Source organism: Salmo trutta, chromosome 19 (assembly GCF_901001165.1).
Source record: "Salmo trutta chromosome 19, fSalTru1.1, whole genome shotgun sequence".
NCBI classification, from domain to species: Eukaryota; Metazoa; Chordata; class Actinopteri; order Salmoniformes; family Salmonidae; genus Salmo; species Salmo trutta.
Genome location: NC_042975.1, coordinates 25,021,776 through 25,031,210, shown reverse-complemented (window position 1 = coordinate 25,031,210; position 9,435 = coordinate 25,021,776). Strand labels below are relative to the sequence as shown.

The window sequence follows — 9,435 nt, the reverse complement described above, 5'->3', positions numbered from 1 at the left end:
TTGAAATAAATTATTCCAATGTCTGAGTGTGTTGTTTTATTGGAATGTTATTTGTTATTTTATAGCAAATGTATGACTTAATGGAACCCTTCTGTGAGCGTCCTATACTGTAAATCCAATAATATGATTTTAGGAAGTCCATCCGTTTGAATCAGGGTTTTAACCAACTCAAACTAGAGTTACGAAATTCCAGTAACATCCTCGGAATTCCTAGGTTATTCCAGAAATCCCGGTTGGAGGCTTCCCGGATTTCCTGCTTATTCCTTTCTGATTCCAGGAATATTCCAACTGGGATTTCTGGAAAACCTGGGAACTTTGTGAAAGTTACCTGGAATATTGCAGCCCTATCTGATAATAATAATATTGCAGCCCTATCTGTGAGATGAATAGGCAATTTCCTGTCACTTACAAATAAATGAATGGATGGATGGTAAAATATTTTCAATTTAATGATAATATGTTTATTCATTATGCTTCATAAACATATTTTTCATTCTAAGTAGTGGATTGTAGTTAATTGTTGTGGAGACATAATGTCTTGAAACATAACACATTGAAGATTATTGTGCCTTAAAAAATGACAATCATGTTAAATAGATGAATACCATAAATCAGGTAGAATTCTGTCATATGCAAGATGTTTTATTTGAGATATCAATAGGATTGTAAAATTCTGCTAACTTTCCCCAAATTCCCAGGTTTTCCAGAAATCCCTGTTTGAAGTTTTCTAGAAATAAGCAGGAAAATAGGAATCCTCTGTAACGGCCGTCAAATGGAGTAGACCAAGGCGCAGCGTGGTGAGTGCTCATCATTCATTTATTTATTTACTGAGAACACTTTAAACAAAATAACAAAAGGTCCAACAGTTCCATCAGGTTCAACAAAACAGAAATTAACCACCCACAAAACCCAAAGGAAAATAGGCTACCTAAGTATGGCTCCCAATCAGTGACAACGATGTACAGCTGTCCCTGATTGAGAGCCATACCAGGCCAAAACAAAGAAATACAAAACATAGAAAAAAATAGAGAACAAAACCCTCTCTATGGCCAGGGCATAACATGCTCCAACTAGGACTTCTGGAAAACCTGGGAATTTTTGAAACCCTTCTGTATATATCAATGAGTTGAATTTCATATATCAATGAGTTGAATTTCATATGATTGATTTACTACTTAACTTCCATTCAGCCTCTCTGGCTGAACAGATAGCAGATAAACCCAAGAGGTCTGCTCTGAACCAACTCACCAGGACCCTCCTGCGTAAATACAACTGTGGAGTCAGACCTGTTCAGAACTGGACCAGTCCCACGCTCATCCACATAGACCTCATAATGCAGTCTGTGCTTGATGTGGTAAAAAAAATGAAAACATCGTTGATGTTGCTCAATTATAATTTTTTTGTTATGAAATATTAATCTTGTATCAGTAAATACATTTTGACCATTTGTAGCTACACATTTCAATGGTCTGCACAAATAATTTACACCCAAAAATGTAACAAAAAAGTAATACTCAATAATAGATGTTTTGAAAATCTTTTTACAGGATGGAAAGACCCAGCAAGTAACCACAAGCATTTGGTACCGGCAGGTTGGTATGAATTGTATTCTTCTATTGGTGTTAAACATACGTTTCAAAATGTTCATGCAACGTAAAACCATCACTGGCCCCATCCACAAATAGGAATACTTAAAAATGTAATTACTTTGATTACCCCTTCAAGGAATAATCACATCTACGCATTATATTTATAGTTTCAATGGAGTGGTGGAGTGAGCCATTTAAAAAAAAAAAAAAAAACTGAAAATAAAATCAGGATGAGGAGAATCTCATTAGGGTTCATTTGGTCGGTGGGGCCAGCGGACATGAGTCTCCAGGCTCACTCTCCATTCACTTTAATGCAGTTGCAACACCATTGTTGTCTTTGCATTTTCCCATCCGCCGCTTGTCCTTGTGCCATTGATTGAGCGTCAGAGGGTACACCTAAAGTCAAACATCAAATGTTCAGTATTTTGTTCAAAACACTGAATGACAATGCCGTTGGTGTACTTAAACAAATGCAATGTTCTCTTCAGATATTTGAATATAAGTGAATGAGGCATAATAATGTCTGTTTTGAATTATTCTTATCTACCCAATATACACATTATGTCTGCCTTAATATGTATACCATGTTTAGCTGTTTCTACGAATCCTGTGTCTGTGTTCCATGTTTCATTTCAGTTACATAATATATATAAAGCTTCTGCATGGTTTTCACATGGTTGTCTGTCTGAAAGACAGGGAGCCTGCTTCAGCCAATGTCTCTTCAGCCTTGTCTGGCATGCAACAATTGTGTTATTGAATGCCAAAACAGTCAGGCAACCATTTGTCATGTACTTCATATGACTGGTCTTGTGATGTATTTCCTGTTTATGATGTCAGATCTGGACTGATGAGTTCTTGGTGTGGGATCCCGAGGAGTTTGACGGGATCACTGAGATCTCTCTGCCCTCTGACGCTATATGGGTGCCCGATCTCATCATCAGTGAATTGTAAGAATTTACACTATGTATTCCTGTTCAAATTTCATAACATGTCATTGGATTACTCAATACACTCAGTCTCTTTGCAGAAATGTTCAACATTTGTCCTTTTAATTTAAAATGACAGACTGAAAAGGAAGTGTGTTGACCAGGGTCAGAGTGTCTCATGTTCAACATACAGTACTGTAAGCAGCTGGAACTCTTGTCAACCCCATAAGTCGTGTTCTTCCCCCTGTTAGTGTGGATGTAGGGGAGTCCCCTGACAACCCCTATGTGTATGTCAACTCATCGGGGATGGTGAAAAACAACAAGCCTATCCAGGTGGTGTCTGCGTGTGACTTGGAGTTGTACGCCTTCCCCTTTGACAAGCAGAGCTGCACTCTGACCTTCCGCAGCTGGCTTCACTCAGGTTAGCATAGAGAGCTGTAAACACGCTAACATTAATACCCAGTCAAATGTCTATACATCTGGATATGCACAGATGGATGACGTGGCTAAAACACACAATTAGAAGTGCAAAATAACAATGGCATACCTTTCGATGCACAAAATACATGCATAAAGCTATGGCACATACAGTATTAAGTACACAAACACGAGCACATAAAACCCATACAGCTGGTAATTTAATATTCTATCAAATCAATAGCAGGTCAAATTGACTGAGTGTCATTAAGGCTTAGTAAACTCTCTCCCTGACCTCTATCATCATGTATGCAGTGAGTGAGGTTAACCTGACTCTGTGGAGGAGTGCGGAGGACATCGCCAATGATCAGAAGTCGTTTATGGACGATGGCGAGTGGGAGCTGATGTCTGTGCCCTCCTGCTACTGGCAGCTCCGGCTGGATGGCAGAGACTACGCCCACATCCAGTTCAACGTGTGTGCCTACTGTTACCAGATCTAGGTCTCTCTTTGTTTCTCTTCAGATACTTGATTTGAAGGAAAGTATTTGAAGAAATACAAATATGACCTATATGTCTAGTGCCAACTGTATCCACATATACCGCAATACATATCCAGTCAGTAAATATGTAATATGTGAATAGGTGTGTTAGTGAGATTTTCTATATGGATTGATGTCTATCCAACAGGAAACAAAAAGATACACACTTCTCTTGTAGGGAGACTGTGACTGTACAATGACAACTAAATCAGATTGAGTATCGAGAGGAGGTTTTTAGCCATCCCCTCCTCCTGGTACTCCTGTTGTGAAGGTGTTAAAGAGATCAGCAAGGGCTTCACGGACAGGATTAAGCGCTAATGCTAATAGATGAGGCGCGTCCAGCATGCTGAGAGAGAGAGGCACCATAATGAGGCTGTCTCTGTGGCAGCTGATCAATGGCCGTCTTGTTCTGCCGGAGAAATGGGCCCTGGGCCTGGTGCAGGTGGGGGAGAGACTGCCTGCGAGGATAGGCTAGGCGGGGTTCTGTTGTACATTCAGCTCAGGAGGGCACTTAATGATGGAGTGTCGATCCAGCAGGGCTCATTGGGTTACCTTTACACTACTGCTCATTGTGAAAGCGGTTAAGGGGATTCATGTAATTTGGGGTACTGGAAGAGGACAGGGTAATAGGGTAATACTGTGGAATAATACTGTGGAATAGGGTAATAGTGTGGAATATGTTTTTCTTGTGGGTTCAGTTGAAAAAAGTACAGTTATTATCTAAAGCTAAAATGGGGCAGATTTAGGTTTAAGTTAGTGAAGGGAAAAACATTTTCTCAATTTCTCACCTATGGGGGAGTTCACACATTCTTGACCCACGTGTGACATGAAATAGAAAAGTAAAACACTCTCTCCCTCTTTTTCACTCCCTCTCACCCCCACTGGTCAGGTGTTGATCCGCCGGCGCCCCCTGCTGTACGTGGTGAGTCTGCTCATCCCCAGCATCTTCCTCATGGTGGTGGACGTCATCAGCTTCTACTTGCCGCCCAACTGTGGCACACGCATCACCTTCAAGACCAGCATCCACCTGGGCTACACAGATGCCTGCCACCACCATCAGAACACCACTCATAGGTATCATACACCAGCTCCTCTCCTCATCTTTGTTTCAAATGTTCTCTCATATTGTTTGACACACCAAGCTTGCCCTTCATACCCAGCCAAATGAGATGGTTTAGGATGAGTTGGACCGCAGAGTGAAGGAAAAGCAGCCAAGAAGTGCTCAGCATATGTGGGAACTCCTTTAAGACTGTTTGAAAAGCATTCCTCATGAAGCTGGTTGAGATAATCCCAAGAGTGTGCAAAGCTGTCATCAAGGCAAAGTGTGGCTACTTTGAAGAATCTAAAATCTAAAATATATTTTGAACACTTTTTTGGTTACTGAATGATTCCATATGTGTTATTTCATAGTGTAGATGTCTTCACTATTATTCTACAATGTAGAAAATAGTAAAAACAAAGAAAAAACCCTTGAACGAGTAGGTGTGTCCTAAACTTTTGACTGGTACTGTATTTTAAAGGATCCAGCGAGTACAATGAGTAATGACTGATTTGGTCTTAGTAGCTACATATTTTCAAGCGTTTTTGTGTGTCATTAATGGACATGATTTTTCAACAAGGTTTTATCTCTTTAGTCCCCCAAAACATGAAATGTTTAATTGTTGATATATGCAGTAGGCATGTTTTTTTAATCCAAAGATGACGCAAATCCAGGTAATTCCAAATGGTTCACATACTTTTCTTGCCACTGTATTCAATCAACAGTTTGACTTTTATTTAATTTACTTGTTAAGATTGCGTTGTAGCAACAGAATATATTTTCTTCGTACATTCATGTGTCCAACCCCATCATAACCCCACTTACATGTTGTCCCTCCAGGCTTTGAGTTTGACCTGGCTCCAGAGGAAGTGCTGTCTCTGAGCGAGCTTCAGGAGAGTGCTCCTCGGCTGGAGAGTATTCTCCAGGAGGTGGTGGCTCTGAGGCTCTACCTACAGGAGGGAGAGAGTGACGACTCAGCCCAGGCTGACTGGGTGGCCCTCTGCTGCAAGGTGGACCTCCTCCTGTTCCGAGTCTACCTGCTAATCCTGGTTGTCTACACCAGCACTCTGCTGCTACTGTGGGCCATCTGGAGCTCTGCATGAGGATAGAAGGGGAGAAAAACTTTGTTCAAATGCATTTATTTTGCTCTAATAAAATGTTAAAGGTCAATTAAGGGTCATTGATGTGGTTGAGCCGACCCCCTTTGTCCCCACTTCTTCTTTTGATACGGTAGCAGGTAGAAGCAATTTAATCAATACTGTATTGTCATGTACTATTGGAAGATTGCTCCATACATAAATACAGACTGATGTATTAACATATTCATTCTGATGTGTTTCATAAAAATATATATCTTGCTCATGTTTTCCTGGCACATTCTGTTACATCAATGCTATGTTATTCTACATGAACTTGAATCACCATGCTCCTAATGAAAACTGTACAAAATCAATAAAGCACATTCAAAGTCTAGCTTAGGCAACTGTCACGTCCTGACCAGTATAATTGGTTATTTGTCATTGTAGTTTGGTCAGGGCGTGGCAGGGGTGTGTTTGTTTTGTGTTGTCGGGGTTTTGTTCTATGTTTTGTATTGCTATGGTTTTTCTATGTTGTATATTTATTTGCGTTGGCCTGGTATGGCTCTCAATCAGGAACAGCTGTACATCGTTGTTGCTGATTGGGAGTCATACTTAGGAAGCCCTTTTTCACCTGTTTGTGGGAAGTTGTTTTTGCACTGCTGTGTTTAGCCTGCAACACTGTGCGGTCGTTTTCTTGTTTTGTTATTTAAGTGTTCAATAAAAGTTAAAATGAGCACTCAACCTGCTGTGCCTTGGTCTACTCCGTACGACAATCGTTACAGCAACTGCATTCCATGTTGGCTCACTGATAGTCATAAAAAAGATACATGAGCTACTCATAAAAACCTTTGGCTGGGAACAATCTATGTAAATAGAATTTTCACTTGAACACCAGACATTTGCTTTGAGCAGATCACGTTACAACCCATTGTATGGCCACCTCCTTGAGTTGAGGAAATAAATGAATGCTGGTTATTGTTTGCTGAAAATGTTATGTACTTTCATATTTGTGATGTAACTTCTTAGTCCCCTTCCTATCAAACAAGTCATGTTGCTAGCCTACATATAAATGAATATTTTCAACTGTGGTTTGATTATGTATCCTGTTTTTAGCTAGAGTTGTGCAAGGATATAGATGCTGTTGTCACAGGCGTCGTTTTGAACAGACCAAGGCGCAGCGTGTGTAGTACTCATCTTCTTTTATTTTGAGAGAACACTTAAACAAAATAACCAAACGACAAACAACAGTTCCGTAAGGCACAACAACTATACGGCAACAACCACCCACAAAACTCAAAGAAAAACAGGCTGCCTAAGTATGGCTTCCAATCAGAGACAACGAAAGACACCTGCCTCTGATTGGAAACCATACTTGGGCCACACAAGGAAAATGAAACATAGAAACAGAAAACTAGAACAAATTCCCCTAGAAACAAACCAACCCCAAAACACACAAAACAACCCCCCTGCCACGCCCTGACCATTCACTATGGCAAAATGACCCTTCTCACTGGTCAAGACGTGACAGCTGTGGAACTACAGTACCAGTCAAAAGTTTGGACACACCTACTCATTCAAGGGTTTCTTTATTTTTTACTATTCTCTACCTTGTAGAATAATAGTGAAGGCATCAAACTATGAAATAACACATGTGGAATCATGTAGTAACCAAAAAAGTGTTAAACAAATCAAAATATATTTTATATTTGAGATTCTTCAAAGTAGCCACCCTTTGCATTCATGACAGCTTTGCACACTCTTGGCTTTCTCTCAACCAGCTTCATGAGGTAGTCATCTTGAATGCATTTCAATTAACAGGTGTGCCTTGTTAAAGTTAATTTGTGGAATTTATTTCCTTCTTGATGCGTTTGAGCTAATCAGTTGTGTTGTGACAAGGTAGGGTTGGTATACAGAAGATAGCCCTATTTGGTAAAATCCAAGTCCATAATATGGCAAGAACAGATCAAATAAGCAAAGAGAAATGTCAGTCCATCATTATTTTAAGACATGAAAGTTAGTCAATGCAGAAACAATTTCAAGAACTTTCAAAGTGCATTCGCAAAAACCATCAAACGCTATGACGAAACTGTCTCTCATGAGGACCGCCACAGGAAAGGAAGACCCAGAGTTACCTCTGTAACTGCACCTCAGATTGCAGCCCAAATAAATACTTCACGGAGTTCAAGTAACAGACATCTCAACATCAACTGTTCAGAGGAGACTGCATGAATCAGGCCTTCATGGTCAAATTGCTGCAAAGAAACCACTACTATAGGACACCAATAATAAGAAGAGACTTGCTTGGGCCAAGAAACACGAGCAATTGACATTAGACCGGTGGAAATCTGTCCTTTAGTCCAAATTTGAGATTTTTGGTTCCAACCACGTGTCTTTGTGAGACGCAGAGTAGGTGAGAGTGCTCTCTAAATGTGTGGTTCCCACCGTGAAGCATGGAGGAGGAGGTGTGATGTTGTGGGGGTGCTTTGCTGGTGATATGTCATCCCATCTGGTTTGGGCTTAGTGGGACTATAATTTGTTTTCAACAGGACAATAACCCAACACACCTGTAGGCTGTGTAAGAGCTATTTGACCAAGAAGGAGAGTGATGGAGTACTGCATCAGATGACCTGGCCTCCACAATCACCGGACCTCAACCAAATTAAGATGATTTGGGATGAGTTGGACCGGAGAGTGAAGGAAAAGCAGCCAACAATTGCTCAGCATATGTGGGAACTCATTCAAGACTGTTGGAAAAGCATTCCAGGTAAAGCTGGTTGAGACAATGCCAAGAATGTGCAAATCTGTCATCATGGCAAAGGGTGGCTACTTTGAAGAATCTAAAATACAAAATATATTTTGATGTATTTAACACATTTTTGGTTACGACATGATTCCATATGTGTTATTTCATTGTTTTGATGTCTTCACCATTATTCTACAATGTAGAAAATAGTACAAATAAAGAAAAACCCTTGAATGAGTAGGTGTGTCCTAAACTTTTGACTGGTATTGTATTTTAAAGGATCCAGGCAGTACAATGAGTAATGACTGATTTGCTCTTAGTAGCTACATATTTTCAAGCGTTTTTGTGTGTCATTAATGGATATGATTTTTCAACAAGGTTTTATCTCTTTAGTCCCCCAAAACATGAAATGTTTAATTGTTGATATATGCAGTAGGCGTGTTTTTTTATCCAAAGATGACGCATGTGTTTTCGCAGCAGTGTGTATCGTCTATCCATGTAACATAAACTGTATCGGCAGGATCCTATCACATAATAAAAGTCATAGAATTAATTTCGTTGTAGATTGCAGTACATATTCCCCCAACATAAGCAGTTTAAGAAATCAATGAACAAAATGTTGTCTAAGATCAGTATCAAATGTCAGTTGGATGTTGTTAGTGAGAAAAGAGAAAACCGGCCTGCACTTAAACTCCCATATGAAAACCAAGCGGCCAGAGAAAATAGGCCTATGCTCCTCTGTATGTTCAGGAAATCCATTTCTTAATGCAGGATCTTTTTTGAGAGAAATCATTTCTCCACAGTAAGCTTATAAAATACATTGAGGATTCAGTTGGAGGAAAAAAGCTGATATACCACACAAAACTTGATCCATACACAGACATCTGTTAGGCTACACAGCCAGATACTGTACACTTGGATAGGCCTGAGTGCTCAGAGTTATCTGCTCAGGACATGTGATGACATAAGATAACCTCAGCTGCTTCCAATTCCCATCATCAAATCCCCATCATCAAATCCCCGATGGACACACCTTCGTGTTCATAGTTACATCAGCTGGCTAAGGCAGCGTCATGCAGAATGAAACTGAATTTAACTAATAC

At 40.0% G+C, this 9,435-nt stretch overlaps 1 protein-coding gene across 1 annotated transcript; it reads left to right on the top strand.

Annotated features, from left to right (window-relative positions):
• Nucleotides 1–1,159: 1,159 nt before the first annotated feature.
• On the top strand, nt 1,160–5,387 carry LOC115155085 (5-hydroxytryptamine receptor 3B-like). The gene is made up of 7 exons (XM_029701868.1): nt 1,160–1,354; nt 1,548–1,592; nt 2,427–2,536; nt 2,767–2,936; nt 3,248–3,405; nt 4,361–4,545; nt 5,351–5,387. Exons 1-7 carry the CDS (start codon nt 1,160–1,162, stop codon nt 5,355–5,357), a joined length of 870 nt encoding a protein of 289 aa, XP_029557728.1. The 3' UTR covers nt 5,358–5,387.
• The last annotated feature ends 4,048 nt before the right edge of the window (nt 5,388–9,435 follow it).